Source organism: Bos grunniens, chromosome 16 (genome assembly GCF_055505025.1).
Source record: "Bos grunniens cultivar Pamir isolate PY7600 chromosome 16, Bosgru_T2T1.0, whole genome shotgun sequence".
In the NCBI taxonomy this organism is placed as follows: domain Eukaryota; kingdom Metazoa; phylum Chordata; class Mammalia; order Artiodactyla; family Bovidae; genus Bos; species Bos grunniens.
This window is the reverse complement of record NC_141180.1, coordinates 21,701,428-21,720,876: the sequence shown is the minus strand read 5'-3', so window position 1 is coordinate 21,720,876 and position 19,449 is coordinate 21,701,428. Positions and strand designations below refer to the sequence as shown.

The following is a 19,449-nucleotide window of genomic DNA, read 5'->3' as shown; positions in this document are numbered from 1 at the left end:
TGGGACCAGATGCCATGATCTTCGTTTTCTGAATGCTGAGCTTTAAGTCAACTTTTTCACTCTCCACTTTCACTTTCATCAAGAGGCTTTTGAGTTCCTCTTCACTTTCTGCCATAAGGGTGGTGTCATCTGCATATCTGAGGTTATTGATATTTCTCCCAGCAATCTTGATTCCAGCTTGTGTTTCTTCCAGTCCAGCATTTCTCATGATGTACTCTGCATAGAAGTTAAATAAACAGGGTGACAATATACAGCCTTGACATCCTCCTTTTTCTATTTGGAACCAGTCTGTTGTTCCATGTTCAGTTCTAACTGTTGCTTCCTGACCTGCATACAAATTTCTCAAGAGGCAGATCAGGTGGTCGGGTATTCCCATCTCTTTCAGAATTTTCCACAGTTTATTGTGATCCACACAGTCAAAGGCTTTGGCATAGTCAATAAAGCAGAAATAGATGTTTTTCTGGAACTCTTTTGCTTTTTCCATGATCTAGTGGATGTTGGCAATTTGATCTCTGGTTCCTCTGCCTTTTCTAAAACCAGCTTGAACATCAGGAAGTTCACGGTTCACATATTGCTGAAGCCTGGCTTGGAGAATTTTGAGCATTCTTTACTGGCATGTGAGATGAGTGCAATTGTGCGGTAGTACCATTGCCTTTTTTTGGGATTGGAACGAAAACTGACGTATACACATCTATATATACACCCATATAGATGGTCTCCTTCACTTTTTGAAAGTTTGTATCATACAACTTTGCTTTTACCAAAGACTGACATTAGTACCTATTTTCACTAACAAACAACCAAAAAAATCCAAAGAGGACTTTCAGTTTTACCAAAAAAGTTAGAAAGTGAAAAAAGCATTCAGCGTTTGTTTTGTAGGAGCCATTTTAGAGGCAGCTTGTATCCCAAGCAGCGAGACTGGCCCCACTAAGCTTTTTTACCAGAATCTACACTCAGCATCTCACGTGGCTTTGAACCACATCTCTGAGCATCTGCGCTTCATCTCGATTCATTTTGTGCATTGTTAGCAAGATGTGTACTGAGGTAACTGCTTCTTCCCTTCACATCACTGAGACTTACAAAAGGTTTCATAGGAAGGCTCTGCTTTTAGATAGCATGAGAAATGTGTACATAGAAAAAATATAGGAATAAAATAGACTATTTGGCTATGTGATTCTGAGTGATGGCTGTTTGACACTTTATATGACATATTCTCTTTGTTTTTCAGATTTTATATAACAATAAAGCACTAATTTAGGGGAAAAAACAAGTTTTAAGGTCTGTAGCTTAGTTACTACTCAAGATAGTTCTATGACATCACTTCCAACCAGGAAAAGCTAGAGAGAATCTTAAATCTGGACCAGCAATGCCTGTTACTAGTGGAGGGATTCATTCATTCAACAGCTGAATAGATGATTAACTAGACATGGTTACCTCCAAGACCTGAAGAGAAAAGACACAGCTGCCATAGGTCCTTCTCAGAAATAGAGCAAGGTAAAAATGTTAAAGATAGAAATATCAAGAGTCTTCCCTGATGGCGCAGAGCACAGCAAGTTTTCAGTGCATCAGTAAGAAGAGGGCATTGGAGGGGGCTGATGTGCGAGACCAGAGGTAAACCCAGTCCTGCCCCCACGGACACAGGTTGGCAGGAGTGAAATGAACAAGAACGAGTCTCCTCTCCACCTCTCAGGATCTGGTGTAGAAAGAAACAAGGGGCAATGTGGAAGGAAGGGCTGGTGCAGGGCACAGGAAGGTGCCTGCATGTGGCTGAGCAACTGGGGCAGCTGGAGGGAATCCACAGCTCAGAGTGGGTGCTGTCATCTGGGGACTCTATCCTCTCACCTGGGGTCTGGAAATAGCCTTCTGCCCATCAGGATGCTGGAGGGTTTCTGGAGACACTGAGAAATCACAACAGAAATCAAGATGTGAACTTGGGTCTTTCTCTTCTATCCACAGTCAGCTTTCCTAATTGCCAAATGGCTGGAGCTCTGGGCACATAGCCCCCAGTGGATCAGAATAAATATGAGGTCCATTTGCACAAGCCTCTCAATTCCAGCCACACCAGAACATGCCACTCACCCAACCTCCACCCCGAACCAAGATCATTCCATGGGAACCCTGGAAATGAAAGCCACGTCAGGCTGGATCACAGGGATCCTCCCAGGCTTCCCCTATGTGTGAGCCTCCCATCTTGGATAGGACCTTGTCTTAGAAGATCTAAGATCTGACCCTTCTGTTTGGCTTCCAGCACTTCCCTGGCATCACTCAGCAGTGCTCACCCACACTCAGCCCCCGTTGTCCAAGACCTGATGGACAGAAGCACGAGCCTCTGCCCACAGCCCCTGACACAGCTGACTTCAGAAAGAGGACTTGACCTAAACTGCAGCCGGAGGCACAGTGGCACTGTCTGGCCTTCTACCGCCTCTCTCCCGGAGACTCTCCCAGAATCCAACGGGAGCGCGCAGCGGCTGCTGGAGGCTGTGCTGTGTTTATCCCAGCAGAGAGCGGGGCTGGAATGGGAAAGAGCCATCTCCCTCGGATGAACGCAAAGCTACCAGCCCAGGTCTGACACCCGGAAGCCCTCAATCACATGCGCACCCACCACCCAGGGCTTCACAAGCTCCCACCCCACACCTCACACTGGCCCCCGCACCGCCCTCCTCTGCTTGGTCCCCTCCACACCTCCCCACCCAAGGCTCGCTGCCTTCCTGGCAGCTCTTACCAGGGGGCAGGTGTATCTGCTGGGCTTCCTCCCAGGCTGTTCCTCCGGGAGCCCCTGTCACTGCCACGCTGCCACTGGTCCCCAGAAGATGGGTCTCAGGAACCGAGTAGAGAGGCACTGGGACCCCCATCTGCCCGGAACCGCCACCTGTTGGGTAGGAGCCAGGCTGCTGTGGGCTGAGCTGGGCTGGGCCCGACTGCTCCAGAGTTGGCCACAGAGCTGAGCGGTCACCATAGGCTTCTGAGTTGCCTTGAGGTCCAGAAAGACCTTGATAGAAAGTGTTTTCTAAGGACACAAGACAAAGAAGAAGAGGTGAGAGCTGTAATGTGGCCTTTGTGTGGACTAAACACCAGGAACAAGCCTGCTCTTTGGAAAGCAGTGACGAGGACAGGCCAGTTGACGTGGCCACCATCGATGTGACGAGTATAACACAGCAGCGATTGTAACACCTCCACTGCTTAGGATTTAGAGTGTTCAAAACTATCTCCCTCACAGCTTGTACGATCTCTGAGCTTTTTAAACCAGGGGGTCGGGATGGCAGGAATGACCATTTAGTCTAACTCCACACTTTTTAGCTTTTGGATAAACTTTTTTGTGGATTTAACTAATGGACTGGGGCACTTGGAATTTAGAAAGTTTCAATGTAAAACCCAAATCAGACTACAGAAATGATGGCTTTGTTTTGAAAGATAAGAGCTTTGGCCCAGGAAGGGGACTTGGTGACATTCTTTCTGGCTCCACTGTGTTGCTGACGAGACAGACCAAGGTGTGGACTGTGGACATGGACGATGGTTGGCCCAAATTATGGGACTAGTGAGGTCGGCTGACCTACCCGCTTGATAGGGTGACAGGAGACACGGCTGTTTCCCAGGGGAAGTGACCACTCAGGAGCACCCAGCCTGCTCTCCTGCATCCCTCTCCCCTCACCGATTCTGGGGCACAGCAGCAAAGCTGGGAAACAGAGACCAAGGCCTGCCCATACTTGCTATCCCCTTAGTCATTCCTAAAGGAGGTACAAAAGCCTGGGAACCAGCTGGAAGCAAAGCCGTGAGACCCCGTCCTCACCCCACCAGTGAGTGCTATTTGGGAAACAGCATGGAGTTAACTGGGATAATAATGTCTGCCCAGCCCAACAATTGAAGCATCCTAAGGGAAAAGAAGGGATCTGTTGAAAAGCCTATTTCACGTGTGCAGCAGCTGATGCTCAAACGCCATAGGCACTTCCAATGTACCCACCGCTAACATGAAATACAGATGATCCGCCACCTCAGGCATCAAGAAATGCATCCACCTGGGGAGATGGTACTGACACAAGTGAAGCAACTATATAACAGCACAGCAACAACAAGATTAAAGCCTGAATGTGAAACAAAACCTCTAACAATGCGGAAACAGAAGGGAAGGCTGTGGCCGGCGGGGCTGTGCAGAGAGAAGCCTGGACCACAGGTCAGACTGACACGGGCGAGGAAGGCACTCCAGGCAAGGAAGGGGAAAAGTTTTTTGTTAGGTTATCTCCTATAATCAGATCCCAAGAGTCAGTTATTTACACACTCAGTTCATTAGTTTAGGTACCTGGAGTTTTTCTGGCTTCCGAAATAACCGCTTGAGCAGACTGAGGACGGCCAATGTCTCCTGCTTCCTTTTGCTATTAAGATAAAGTAAAATCCTCTTAGGTGACACAAAGGAAAACAAAAACAAGGAAACATGATTTGAAATGAAGTCAAGACACTTCAGCAGTGATGAGGTAAGGGAGCCTCAGGTGAGTGTGGGGGCTGTGAGGGGTTGGGAGCCCACGGGTCTTCCTACCTCCCGACTCTGCTCGGAGACAGCAGGCAGAGGCCAGGGCATCCTCCTCTCCCAGAGGAAGGGGCAAGAGGAGGGAACTAAACCACAGGCCCCAGGGCCCACAGCACACAGGGGAAGCAAGGGCCGCATGTGTCTAAAAAAAAAAAAAAATCCACCTGCCCCTTTCTCAGAGACAGAGGAAGAAAGGAAATGGAGGAGGCCCTGTTCCAATTACTATGACAATTACTACCAGCCGCTTTTGCAATTGTCAGAACAAAAAAAAAAAGGAAAGGTCCGGAAGTCTTTTCAGCATTTGCCCTACATTACATGAAAGTGACACCGGGCCACAGTGAGCCACTGTTCCTCACAGAGAGAGACGGGAGCTTTGATGGTCATAACATGTATTTTCCGGGACCTCGGAGAAGGGTGGCCAGGTGACTCGGGAGAGGGTCCCACCGTCACACAGGGGAACACAGGAAAATGTCTCCACCCGGGAGGGGAGCACGTTAGCGGAGGGGGCTGGGTGGGGGTGGGGGGGGTGTGGAAGCTGAGTGCTACCCCTCCCCCCATCAGGCTGTGCTTCCTTGGGGACAGAGGACACCACGGCCCTCCATGGTGTTGGGGACTTGCCGAGGTCAGTGCCTGCCTACCCTGTGTCTAGAAGAGCCAAGAGGCGAGCAGAGGCCCACCCGCTGACCATCCCCCCCTCACCTGCAGCTCCCTGTGATGCCCCCGAAGGTGCACCAGCCACTCCGGCTCCAGGTCCCTGTCTCCTCGGTGGCGGCGGCGTTCTAAAACCAGAGGATCTGACAGCTTCAGTCTCTCTGCCAGCTGTGCCCGGTTTCCAGATGGTAAGAGAGGGAAAAGGAGGGAGAAAAGTAGGAGAAATGGACCATGAGGAGAAGCAGTAAGAAAAAAGAAGATAGGAAGCCTTTGCTCACTTGTAAATCAGATTACAAAGAACTGCCGAATAGCAAATTCAGCAGATACCTTCCTCAAATCGCAACATAAACAGTTAAACCATCCTGGTGTTAGATACTAAATAAAATATGAGGAGAAACTGCTACTCTGCTCTATGTCTCTGCAAAGCTGTTCTCAGGAGCAGTGCTTCTCAAACTTCAGAGCTGGTAGGAACCACCTGGGATTTTGTTAAAATGCTAATTCTGATGCCAGAAGTCTGTGGGGCCTGAGATCCAGCATTGCTAACAAGCCCCCCATGAGGTGAAGCCCATGCTGCCGGTCGAAGGACTGCTTATGTTGCAAGACTATTCAGTCATTGCTTTTCTGGTGGCTCGGCAGTAAAGACTCTGCCTGCCAATGCAGGAGACACAGGTTTGATCCCAGGGTCAGGAAGATTCCCCTGGAGGGGAGAATGGCAACCCACTCCAGTATCCTTGCCTGGGAAATCGCATGGACAGAGGAGCCTGATGGGCTACAGTCCATGGGGTCGCAAAGAGTAGGACACAACTCAATGACCAAACAACAACATCCCATCATAAAGTCCCCAAACTTTCCGACTCCTCCCTTCTGGCTCCTGAGCTGCCTACAACCATCATCCTGTTGGCAGAAATTTGCCATTAAGGGCGCTCAGTAGCACAGATTTTACTGGCTACAGAATCCAACACTTGGGCCGCATTTAAAGCAAAGCAAAAAGTGATGGTAGGCTGCCTTTTCACTCTCAGCTAAAGGATTTTTCTTCAATTAATTGGAACAACTATTTGCCTGATTGTTTTCTTTCCCAGGAACTAAAAGTTGATGTTTTTGTTTTCTCTTTTTTGAATGTATCTCACACGTGATAAAATATTCCATGCATTTAAAAGCATTTTAATAAGGATCATTTCCCATTTTAATCACTAAAATATATTTTCTAAGCCCAGCTTTTATAATTAAAATGGTTTGCCATAACATGCATTTTTACTGTACCAAAAAGGCAGATGCAAGAATGACTTCCTTGCACAGCACACGCCTGGTTTCCAGTCCCATTTCAAACCCACTCCCGTCCCCCGCCCCTTCCACCCATAGCATCCTTCTTTATGCAGTGTCAGGCCTCTGCTTATCACATCTGGGCATGCATATGTGGTCAAAGACAGCCAGGGGCTCCAATTTTATAGCATGTTCAAAGAAGATGAAATGGGGCTCTGAGCCGCTTTACAATAGCTTTCTCTGAACACTGAAGATAACACACCTGCAGAGAGCCCTTTGAGAAGCTCACCTTGATGAGTTCCACTAATAGCACAGGGTGACTGCTCTCTCCGTGGCTCAGGAGGGCTGTGCCAATGGCTTCGCAGTAATGCAAGGCCTGGGACGTGAGGCCATAATCTGCCAGACGGGACGCATAAAGGAGCTTATACACCTGCGAAGAGGAGCAGGGCCAGAAAGAGAGAAGTGGAGATAAGACTTCTTGGAAGTCAGTGGACTGCCAACTTCCGCTAACTCTGGGTCCAAATATTAAAGAGGGCCTTGCAACATTTAGGGCATTCTATCTGTGTATAGGAACAGTTCCAAACCCAGCCTGCAGTTCCATCATTGCAGAGAACGGGGGCACATCAGCTGAGTCTCCCTAGGTGCTGGTCACCATGGAAATCCACCAGCCTCTCCACTTCTTATCAGGCAGCCTGTATCTCTGGGAAGGCTGGTGTGTGGGGGGCAGAGAACCAGGCGCCAGGGGCACAGGTAGAAGAAGAAAAAAAAATGCCTCTGGTGCCAGGGGCTTCAAGCCTAAGAGGGAGAGTATAGACAGATACAGGTAAGGGCTCAGAGAAGCATGAGGGACAGAGCCAGATGGAGTACAGAGGGGCTAGGAATAGGCAGACCCAAGTTCAAACTCCAGCTCTATGCTGGTATGGAGCACGAAGCTAGTTCCCCCACCTCCTCTCTACACCTCGGTTTCCTCACTCTAATACGGGGATGATACTACGATCTCCCCCTTGGTGGTTTCAAAGATTCAATGAGATAACCCACGTAAAGTCCCTAGAGCAAATGGTACCCAAGAGATGTGAGCCAATAGCATGTAACTCCTTGGAACCTCTCTTGCGAAAAGACAGTAATCATGCCTGCCTCACAGAATTAGAGATCGCTCAGTCAGGGGATCATAGCACAACGCCAGGTGTGCAAAACTCATTCCCTAAAAACAGCTGATCTCACTGCTATCAGTCCAAAGACAGCTAAGAGGTGGGATGACTACAGAAGAGAAAGAGACTGAAGACCTGCATGGACACAAAGGAGCCCACTGGGCAGGGCTGCGCTGGAAAAGATGGGTCTTTGGTAAAACCCTTACAGAAGATACTAACTGGGTCACTGCCCTACAGACAGTAATCCATTCATCTCCAAGGCTTTGTTTTGTGTTTGGTGGTGGTGGTGGTAGTGGTGGTCTGTGTGTGTGAGTGTGTGTGTGTTGTTGCCACCAGATACTCTCTCACTACAATCACTGAAGAAGTCTCTGGGGATCCAAGGGGACACCAGGGCATCCAGTAGAGAGGTTGACAGGTTAGAACCTGGACATGGATGCTGCCTACACACCTGCAGCCCTGAGAGGAAGAAGGAAGACAGGGCCAAAGGACAGAGCAGGGAGGAATTCCAGAGTTAAAGATGGAGGCATCCAAGAGAGATGGGAGCGGCAGGTCAGAGGAGAGTAGGAACAGTGAGCAGCCGGGGGCCGCTCCTGGCAGGATGGCCGTGGAGCCGAGGAGAAGATGGAGCTGTTTGGAGACAGAAGAGCAGAAGGAGCTGCAGACAGGTGTGGGGCCCAGGGGTGCCTGCCCGATTCTCCTTTATCAGGAGGGCGGCAGGAGCCCACAGCACAGAGGCTGCTGCCAGGTTTTGCTTTCCTGTCTTAAAAACGCAGACCTTGGGGGGACCTAGAAAGACATCCTAACCCTTCCCACACTCCAGCTCATGAGGAAAAGTCCAGTGGATGACTTAGCCCAGCCACTACCTGCCAGAAAGCAAGGCTGAGAATCCAGCCGCCCACAGCCGTCAGATGCAGAAAGGGCCTCGTGAGCGTTCAGTTACCTGGAAAGAAGGGATGAAGGATCGGGGACGGCCCAGCATCTGACAGTACTCGAAGATTTCCGTCCTCTGGATAGCCTCAGTTGTTGCAAATTTCAAAAACTCTTGACTAAAACCAGAGAATAACAATAAAAGAGTTTGAGGTTGGGGCGGGTGGGGGACGGATTTCACTCATAGATAGCCAAACTCCAGTTGCATCCATTCACGGCAGAGTTTCTGTCCTGGGCTGATCCCTGGGGTAGCTCCAAGAGAAGAAGGAGAATCTGTGCCCCCAAAAGCTCTGGGGGAAGGTGGGGGCCAAGCGGGGGGACTTCAGGGAGTGGGGGCGGTTCCTGCCATCTTTTCTGGAGGGTCACTTAAGGCAAGATGCTCTCATGCCCAGCTCAGAGGGGCACTGCATCTCCCAGCATGTAAACATGCTGAGCACCAGCCTTAGTGCCCTGAGAGCCCAGAGTGGGTGTCTGGGACAGGTCACCCCAGCCTGAGCAGAAGAGCAGGAAAGAGGGAGCCATGTGATGTTCCGGGAGCACTGAAGAAAGAAGGCCCTGCAGAGAGAGAGTAGCACCGCAGAGCCAAAAATCAAATGACGGTCCCTACACCGGACGCTTGCTCCAGTGAGAAAGCAGACTGAGCAAACGTGATCTGGGGGGCCCTCAGAGTCCACATGGGCCCCAAAACAGCTGCCGTGGGGGCTGAAACCATAATCACTGGGGCTTCCCCTGGGGTCAGGGCTGGATCTCCAGAAACATCCTCATTCAGTACACAGGAGGGGGACACCTTAACCCAGGGGTCTCCAACCTCCAGGATCTAACGCCTGGAGATCTGAGGTGGAGCTGATGCAATACAACAGAAATAGAATGCACAATAAATATAATGCACTTAAATCATACTGAAACCATACGAGGTTTTCTTTTTCCCCCACCAATCCAAATCCGTGGAAAAATTGTCTTCCACGAAACCAGTCCTGGTGCCAAAAGGGTTGGGGACACTGCATAACCCATTTCACTTATTTGTCACATCTGGCCCAGACAGGCTTCTCTGACAAATTAACTATGTGCTATCAGAGACCATGACCTTGACAGGTCATGAGATGATGCGTTTCTACGAAGAAAAGCCTGACAGTCTGGATTCCAAGTCCAGCCTGACCGCACTTCAGCTGTACAATCTTAGACCTGTTACTCCACCTCTCTGTGCCTCAGTTTCCCTCCTCTATAAAGTGAAGCTTAAAAATACACTTTCTTCACAGGGTACATGTGTAATGATTGAAGGAAATGGTGCAAATAAAACAGCTGGTACAATGTAAGAGCTTAGGAAATCTTAACTATCACAGAGAGAGAGAGAAAGAAAGATCCAGAATGTGGAGGGTGGCTGGGGAGCAACCTGGTCTTTTCATCCATTTATTCACTGTCTAGGGGCTTATCAAGGTCCTTCTTTGTGAGAAGTCTAATGTTACGGCAGGGAATAAATGACAGGCCTGACTTTTGAGTAGCTTGTATGTCAAGTCAGTGTAAGCTGTGGGGGCGAAACACAAACTTCTTCCACTTGGAGATTTTGCCCAAGGCCGGTTCTGAAAATAGGTCCACGGCTGCCTAACGCACAGCCTCAAGCCACTGCGCTCGTATTAGCATTTTCCAAGAGTCAGTCTCTGGTCATGGAGCCAGGGCGCCACCGAGTGGCCAGAGAGGCACACTACAACCCACGGGCCCCAGCTCGCAGCTTCCGGGAGCAAGGCCTGGGCCTGAGTACCCCTGGCGGTGTGATGCTGCACTCTTCCCGGCATCTCTCAGCCCAGAGCCTACCTGTGCTGAAAAACCATCAGCAGCAGCTGAAAATTCACAAGAGACCGTGGAAAAAGGAAGCCATGAAACCCAGCTAGGGCTAACCCAATCCCCCGGAAGACGTCCTCGCCACTCTCTGTCCCCCAGAAGACTGGCATACCTGTGGCTACTGCCCAGCAAGGCCAAGTAGTCTGTCTTCACGGTGTAGTAGCCGAAGGGCACGTGGGCCATGAGGTAGCAGAAGTGAGCAGCCTCCACCAGCCCCTTCCCAGCTGTAGGCGGAGAACAAGCCTGGGTCAGGGAACACGCCCACCAAGGGAGGGACCCACCATCCGGGTGGGAGGGGAGAGGGCTTGAGAGCGGCTCTGAGGTGGGAGCAGACAGCTTCACGGGAATAAAAGAACAAGCTCTCCATGACACGAGCCACAGACCCCAAACCCCACTCCCTCTCCCACCCCATTTTTGCCCTCCGACATTCCATTTCACTTCTCCAGCTAGAAGAAGGCACTATTTCACATTCCCCCTAATGGACTTTTGATGAGGACGTTTCTAAGCATTTTAGTCCTTCTGGAAGGGGAGAAATAGGTAAGAAATGCCTACACCTGAGCAGAGAAGCAGACCGTTGGAAGCAGCGGTTTTTAAACTAGGCTTCTTGGGGCATTAATGCCTCCCCTGCAAAAATCAAATAACAGAAGACTTTTCCCAGTGCTCATAAAAATCACATTCATTACCAAATTGTTCCCAGTTTTTAAGTGTTCTCCCATACCTTTTTCATTAGTTCAACACTGAGTTAATTCAAGCAGGCAAAGTAATTAGCTTGGCACCCAAGAAGGTTCAACAAAAGTTAGTTCTTTCTACTCAGGTGCTGAATAACTTGTCATTTGACTGGGCACAACTTCACCTGTAGCTATTTTAAGTTTAGCAGAGCAGTATTTCACGAAGTGCCACAAAGCAATGATTTTCTAAATATTCTGTCCCTAGACCCAATCTGAGAACCACTGATCTGCAACATCCAACAGCCCCTAAGTGTTTAAAAGGCCACATTCACAAAGAGATGATAGAAATAAAAGCTACACAGTTACCCAGGGGGGCTCAGGCAAAAATAGAATTTCCTATCTGGTTGAGCTGGGTCACTGGGGGACCGACAACAACAGTAGGGGAGATGCTCCAGGTGTTAACTCCATCTGCTGGGGACTCTGACCCGGGCACAGGAAGCAACCACTCAGGGCAGCCTCCTGCAGAGGCGGGACCCCGGAGTCTCAGGGGCCTGGCCTGCACTTGCTCGCAGCAGAAATCTGGGAAACGGAAAGGTAAGGACACTCCTCTCCCTGGATTTTCTGTCCCCAAAACACTGAGGCTCCTGGGTCAAAGGAATGCCTGAGACATAGATTCGGGCCCAACACGGAACCTAAGTCTAAGCACGGGGTGTTTAAAGCTGGCCTGGAGACAGAGGCGAGGAGGGGTCGGAGCTGGTCTCTGCTTACCTAGGGTGTCCCCCATGGCGACAATCGTGCGCTGGTACAGCTCCGGGTCCCCGCCCTGATTCGACAGAATCACTGCCAAGTGTGGCCTCCAGTCTCCCCACTGCTTGTCCCCACAACACTGAAAAGTAGCAGAAAAATGGCACATTGGCTGAGTAATACAGCCCGGCCAGAGCATAGGTTAAGGAAGGCTGTTGTCTATTTTCTGATTTGCCAGGAATGCCTATTTGGCTGCCTGCAGTGCAGCCACTCATTGATTCTGAGTTTTCTTTTTTTTAACAAAGCAAAATTCTTAGAAGGATGGGTAGGCAGACACATTACATACACACCTACACAGGAATATTGGGAGGTGGTCCTTGGTGGTTTAGTCGCTAAGTCATGTCTGATTCTTGCGACCCCATGGACTGTAGCTTGCCAGGCTCCTCTGTCCATGGGATTCTCCTGGCAAGAATACTGGAGTGGGTTCCCATTTCCTTCTCCAATATTGGGAGGTAGATAAAAATAAAATCACACTACTAGTCACTAATTTTCAAATTTCATCCTGATACCCCTAATCTCAATAGCTGGGGACAAAATTTTTTAAAAAAAATATTGATATTTCCATGGAAGAAGGAGGATCACAAACCCTTGGTTCATGAGAGGACTCCATATTAACCTGTAAGAAAACAGGGGAACACTGGGCTCCTTAATATTTTACCAAATGGCTAATGTCTTCTGTTTTTACCGAGTCCTCTTCTACACATGACCTTCTTTAATCTTCGCACAACTCTGTGAAATCTAATTCCTATCGCCTCTTGAGGAGTGAGAAAACAGGCCAAGGCGCCCAGCCAGCACTGTCGCTAGTGAGAGGCGGTAGAGGGTAGTCAGAGAAGTGGACGCGGGTGGAAGCCCCATGGGAACGGATGGGCCGTCCTTCTCCTGAATGACGGGGAATTTCAGGGCAGAGGAAATAGCAATAAACAAAACAATGTCACAGGCTCTGGATTCAACAGGGGCCCTGCCTCTGGAGCAAGTTTCTTAATGCCTTTGAAGCTTTGTTTCTTCATTTCTTAAATCGAGATCATAATGTCTACCTGACAGGATTACTGTTGACGATAAAATAAGATTGCACTTGGTTTGCACTTTATAAATTACATGTAGGTGTAAATACTCACACACACGGAAGCACAGCAGAGGAAAGGAGGTGATTTGCAGACCAGTCTGTCCTCCAATTTGTTACACAGAATGGACAGAACAGGAGATTGACAGTAATAGCTAAGATCTGAGGTCAAAACAATTCACAATTATTTGCTATTGTATTTGTAATTATCCCACAGAACAAAAGATGCTTTCTCCAGCTCCATTTTATAGATACTCTTTGTTTATCTGGGCAAAGCAGTGTGAATGAGAGGAATGATGATAATAAATCACAAAAATAATAGCAGTTCTCACTTATTGCACTCTAACCCTGGGCCGCAGCCTGTGCTAAGCATTTCTCCTATGAACAATCACATGCATTAAGTACTATTATTATCCCCATTTTAACGTGTGAGCCAGGCTCTTTCTGGCTGGAACTAAGGGAACCAGCAACAGAAAAGCTCTTGCTAAAAGAACAAAAACTTAGAAGCAATTCTTCTGTCTTCTCCCCAGGTGATTTGGGGGGTGGGGCGGGGGAGCAGAAATCACTGTAAAGCAGGTCTATGGAGGTGGGGAGAGAGAAAGAACACTTATTAACTAACTTCAATGGGCCAAGTATGGTCATTAATACATTCAGATATTCTCTCTCCTTTAATTTTTACAATAGCTCTGTTAGGCATCAAAATGCCCACAAAGATGAAAAGCTGAGACTCTGAGACTAAGTAACAAGACCCAGTTCACACAGCTAGACTCTGAGGAGCAGAGCCTAGGTTAAGCCTGTGACAGAAGCCCACATCTCTGTTTTCCAGTCTCCATGCTTCGTCCACTGCACCTGTTATTCTAAGGACCAAAGTCTGGCCTTCTACTGGCTGCTATGATGCTAGGGAACTCTCCAACACGGTGTCAAATACCACACTGTCATATCACTTCTGGCTCCTTGGTTTTCTCACCCCAAAGCAGGGATCATTTAGCAAACTCTACCAGTACACTGAGACCCAATGGACCATATGCTGATTACATCACTCCCTGCATTTAGCGTTTTGTGACATGGTAGGATTTCACTGCAGAGCACAGGCATTCGGCAGAACTGTGAGGTGCATCCCATGTTCTAATATAGCCAGTTCGTTTGACAAAGGGGCATGAAAGTCAGTATTTCTCTTTTCTTTTCTTGAAATTGTCCACAAGCAATAAGAAGGACAAAAAAGCAAAAGTGTGAGTGTGTTTTCATTAAAACTAAATGTCAGCAAAAACCCAAGCCTCTAAATACAAGAAAAGGCTTCCAAAAGAGATTGAGCAGAGGTGGGTTCGGGAGGCAGAGAGAGAGAACACCAGAGAGAGGGGATCCCACAGCCATCTCCACTGGCTGGGGAGAAGCAAAGATGCTCACAGAAAATACCAGGTTGTGTGGAAATGCCAGCTGGCCTGGAAGATGGCCCTGGCATCTCCCCAGCTCAAACCTCCTGTAAATAACTGGCCCAAGGAAGGCTTGAAGCCTGTGAAGGAACAAATACAGAATTTGTACAAATATACCATCAAGATAAAAGGAAGGAAGACAGTACAGAGAACATTCACCAAAAAAAAAAATGATACCACAAAACAAAGAATGGTCACCAAATATTTCATCATGAATGTAAGTAAAATAATGAAACAATTTCTTTTATGAAGCAAAGGCCTAAAGCTAAGTTATAGGATCAGAGGAAAGAGATGGTGGAGAACAGGAGGAGACAAATGTAACCTGCAAAGCTCAGGAGAGAGGGGGCAGGAAAATCAAAGAAATAAAGACAAAAATGGAGGGGACTTCCCTGGTGGTTCAGTGGTTAAGAATCTGCCTTCCAATGCAGGGAATGTGGGTTCTATACCTGGTCAGGGAACCAAGATCCCACATGCCATGGGGCAAATAAGCCTAGACACCACAATTGCTGAGCCTACGTGCTCTGGAGCCCACACACCATAACCAGAGAGAAGCCCACATTCCCACAACAAAGAACCCAAGCACCACAACTAAGACCAGAAACAGTCAAATAAATAAATATATATATTTTTTTAATGACAAAATTTCAAAGAGCATAGCAAGCAAGAGTCACTGATGAAAACATAGTAAGAGACACACAGGAGGGACACAGCAAAAAAGAAGAAAAGAAAGAATCATATATATATATATATATATATATATATATATTATATTATATTTTATATATAGAGGGAGTTCCTGAAAAGAAAACCAATATAAGAGAACAAAACAAATACTGAAGGATATAATTCAAGAAATTTTTCCTGAAAAAGAGATGGATGCACATATTAAAAGAGCGTGCTCTATTCCCCTAAAAATCGACACAGATGGTCAACAAGATATATCTTACTAAAATTATTGGACTTCGAGGATAAGGAAGGAATACCTTAGGACAAAAAGATCAAGTCTCTTATAATGGGAAAACTATCAAGGTGGCCTCAGGGTTCTCTTGAACCACATCTCACGCTGATGACCTGTAGAATCTAGAGTGTCCCTGTTTGAAGGATCCCGTGCAGTGGTGGGGAAGAAAGGAAGCCTGGTTGTGGTAAGCGGGGAGAGCAGCCTCAGCTTCACTCACTATTCTCCACTCAGCAGGTAGCTGTGGATTTGTGGAAAGAGCAAGATCTTCGGAATCGGACAGACCTGTACCGATCTTGACTCCTCTGCCCCTAGCTCTGTGATCTTGGGTCATTTTACACTTTTGCATCTCAGTTTTCATGACTGCAAAACAGGGATAATAATTCCTACCTCCACACATTAAATGAAATAATATCCATCACAGGACTTAGCACAGGGCCAGGCACATGGGAGGGGATTAAGGGACAGTTATTTTATTTGTCATCTCTAAAGCCATCACTTTGTCCCTGAGCAGTCCCCACACACTAAACCCTTTGGATGCTGAGCTCCTGTTATGAAGGGTACCGTGGCTGCCTGTGGGATCCTTCCCGACATGAGCTGGAAGAGAGTCTGCAGTGGATCGTTGAGCGCCAGTGTGCTGGTGAAGCTGCAGAGAGAGGGGACCGACCATCAGTGGGGACCCAATCAAGAGCACCTTTAACCCGTTGCCTTGCAGTGGCTTCTGTTGAAACTTGAGTTTCTCTCTGCTTTTTGGTTATGGCTCAGCTCCATCCCACTTTAGGACACCCATCCCACCACACACCCCAAACAGACCTTACCACCCGGGGAGAACCTTCTGCACTTCAGCACTGACACCCTAACTCTTGAGCAAACCATTTTTATAGACCTTCATCCATCACGGAGATGAGCCACACATAAGTCAATGAACCCTGAGAGCCCAACGGTAAACCTGAACCTCTTCTTTTCAGACCCCTCCTCCCCAGCCACCCTCGAGACCCACTGCCCCGAGGCAGTCCTCCTCCAGGCCTGGCCTACAGTTCTCAGTGCTGGTTTTGGGGGGCTTCTTGCTAACCCGGGTCTCTCGTGCCTTTGCTCACAAGTACTAAATAGTCATTTTCAGTAACTGAAGAGGCATAGAGCAGGGACCAGAAATGATCCTGCTGATGACAAACCGTGGGATCTGCTTAACAAGGATATAATAAGCTCTATGGCTGATTTGAGATTTAAGCATACTCAGTGAGAGAGATATTTCACGATTCACTGGGCCCCATCAAACATCAATGGCCCAAGGCGGAAATCCGTAGCAGAGATGTACACTACAGCTCAGGGTTGTGGGATGCTCACTTCCAAAACCTAAAGGAGATTTATCCCTCAGAATGCTGTCTTTAAAAGCATCCTTCCTCCAGAGCTGGGAGTGCTTCTCCTCATAGAAGTTCAGTGCTCCTTACTATTCTGGCCCATAGTGAACATAATGAAGAACACGGTGGTCACCATTTACTGGGAAGACTGAGGGTCGGAGTAATAAAGAGACTCAGCAGGGACCATGGTGAAGAATAGACTCCCAGGCAGTGGGACAGATGTGAGCCCCACAGACCCAACTTAAAGTGGGGGTGTCCATCTTCTTATCCAACTCTGCCCAGCAGGATTTATGGCCAACTTAAATATAAGATGGCTTCCCTGGTGGCTCAGATGGTAAAGAGCCTACCTGCAGTGCAGGAGACCCAGGTTCAGTCCCTGGGTTGGGAAGATCCCCTGCAGAAGGAAATGGCAACCCACTCCAGTACTCTTGCCTGAAAAATCCCATGGATGGAGGAGCCTGGTAGGTTACGGTCCATGGGGTCACAAAGAGTCAGACACGACTGAGCAACTTCACTTCACTTAAATATAAGATAAAGCTTCCCTGGTGGCTCAGCAGTAAAGAATCTGCCTGCCAAATGCAAGAGACTCAGGTTCAATCCCTGTGTCGGAAGACCCCCTGGAGAAGGAAATGGCAACCCACTCCAGTATTCTTGCCTGAGAAAGACCATGGACAGAGGAGTCTGGCGGGCTACAGTCCACAGGGTTGCAAAGAGTCAGACATGACTAAGCAACTAAACAACGAGCTGAGAAGGTAGCTTCAAGGCTTTAACCAACACGGGAAGATAAATTTTGAGTTAACATCCTTCTCACTGTCTGACCCCAGCCTGCTCCTTATGGGAGGCCCCCACCCACCCCAATCCTGCCACACATCTGTCCCCAACCACCCGCGGATGCTAACTGCAGCCTGAAGGGCTGACCCCAGCACCCGCTACACCCACCACCTCCATTTGATCCTGGGTCTCCTTAACTGTTTCATCGACCCTGTTCTAAACTCCTGGCTAGGTACTCACACCTCCATTCCCATCCCATTCTGGTTTGAGCCCTCTTCCCAGTGCCTCCTGGCACCCAGGTCCTGGTATGCCAGTGCAAACTATGACCGAGGGCATCCCTTCAATCTTGACATCTCCCATTTGATGAAGTCTTCTGTATCTAATCTCCAGCCCGATAAACCCCTTTCTACCACAGCTCACAGTCCTGCTACTCTGTATCCCTCCCTACTTCCCAGCACCCACACCCCACTGCAGGACTAAGCAGTGAGTTACTACCTCTCAGTCCTAAGGCTCTGTCAGTCACCCTTAAGTGATCCACCCCCTCACTGATGGAACTCTCTAGAGTTCTAGGAACTTCTCTCTTCCAATGAGAGAAGGCTACTGCAATGCAGAATCCTGTTTAATCTTTGAAAGCTCTGACCCTGAGAAAATGTCAGTAAAATGTTTTGTTCAACTCAGCAGCTAAAAAGAATGTATCCGCGCCTAGGTTTTAAGGATCTGGAGAAGAGAAATACTACACCCGACTTAGAATTGGAAAGACGCTTGGAGGGTGGAGCTCTTCAGTGCGTCTTGTATTTCTCCCTACCCTCATCCCCACATTTGGAGGGGAGGTCTCTCCGCTCCACTGGGCTCTCCCTGTGCAAGTCCCCGACTCACCCACTCATGACCCAGCTGTGGGTCCTTGGGTCCATCTTGCTGGAGAGGAACAAAGCATGGCCCCACAAATGGTTCTTCATGGCCCACTCCAAGGCTTCCTGAGAACACAGACACCACCGTCAGTACCCTGCTCACCTTCCTCTAACACAACCAGCAACTGTGCTTGGGCGCCGCTGCCCCCTGAGCAGGTGGAGGCTAGGCTTCCAGGAAGACTCGCAGAGCCTCCCACGTGAATCTGAGAAAGAAGGAGTAGGGAACCAGCTTCAGCTGGCAGCTCTCTCCATTGTCCCTTTCTCCAACCTTCATGTTATCAGAACCTATTACATGATTTCATTAGCTCCCCACAAACATGGTTACCTTTATCTCTTGAGAAAATGTCACATGATACTTTCATGAGCCTAAGCACCAAGAATGAGAGGCATTTCACACCAAGGACTGCGTCTCTAAAGATGAGTTGTAAGATGGTGTTCACAGGGCATAGTAGAGGAACTGTTTATTAACAACTGTGGCAGAGACACCTAGTTCCTCACCCAAATCCATGCTCTCCTTCCTGGGCCAAGAACTGGACTGTATTTCTTACCTCCCTGGCACTGAGGTGTGGCTGAGTTCTAGGTTATCAGACGGGAATGGAAGCAATGCATGCAGCCTCTGGGTCTGGCCCATAGAACTCCCCATGCTCAATCCTCCGTGGCCTTTTCCCCATCTGGCTGGAATGCAGATGATACCCAGGAGCCTTAGAAACTCTATGTTGAAGATGGTAGAGCCTCATACAGCTGAGCCCTTGGGTTACTTATGGAGGAGGGCTGCCCCATCTTCTGTTCACCTGCCCAGTACTATCACATGAAGAGAAAAAGGCTGCTATTATGTTTAAGCCAGTATACATAGCCATTATTCTACCCCTCCTAACACCATAACTAACTACTTACTAAATATCAAGTGCTTATTAGTTAACTAGTCAACTTCATATGTCAAAGTAATCATGCCATTAATTTGGTGACATGGGTCAAAAGCTGCAAATTTAAAAACATACACATACATATATTTATCTCTTCATTTAATTTTCAAAACTATTTAGTAAGAGTTTAATTTATATGTGAGGTTGAATAGTAAAGGAGCCACCTGCCAATGCAGGAGACACAGGAGACGCCAGTTTGATCCCTGAGTCAGGAAGATCCCCTGGAGGATG

The 19,449-nt window shown here is 48.3% G+C and overlaps 1 protein-coding gene across 11 annotated transcripts in view; it reads right to left on the bottom strand.

The window, feature by feature from the left end:
- The window catches only part of SEC16B (SEC16 homolog B, endoplasmic reticulum export factor), a 77,677-nt gene that overhangs the window by 7,882 nt on the left and 50,346 nt on the right, over positions 1 to 19,449 (bottom strand). For 8 of the 11 annotated variants that reach the window (XM_086343668.1, XM_086343665.1, XM_086343663.1 and 5 more), the window contains 10 exons: positions 18,264 to 18,357; positions 15,823 to 15,904; positions 11,778 to 11,895; positions 10,454 to 10,565; positions 8,519 to 8,624; positions 6,720 to 6,860; positions 5,219 to 5,338; positions 4,295 to 4,367; positions 2,723 to 3,007; positions 1,843 to 1,898 (listed from right to left, as the gene is read on the bottom strand). In XM_086343668.1, the coding sequence (XP_086199794.1) occupies positions 1,843 to 1,898; positions 2,723 to 3,007; positions 4,295 to 4,367; positions 5,219 to 5,338; positions 6,720 to 6,860; positions 8,519 to 8,624; positions 10,454 to 10,565; positions 11,778 to 11,895; positions 15,823 to 15,904; positions 18,264 to 18,357 (1,187 nt within the window). Of the gene's footprint in view, positions 1 to 1,842; positions 1,899 to 2,722; positions 3,008 to 4,294; positions 4,368 to 5,218; positions 5,339 to 6,719; positions 6,861 to 8,441; positions 8,625 to 10,453; positions 10,566 to 11,777; positions 11,896 to 12,103; positions 13,036 to 15,822; positions 15,905 to 18,263; positions 18,358 to 19,449 lie in introns of those variants that run through there. The other 3 variants (XM_086343666.1, XM_086343673.1, XR_015143212.1) reach the window with 3 other exon arrangements.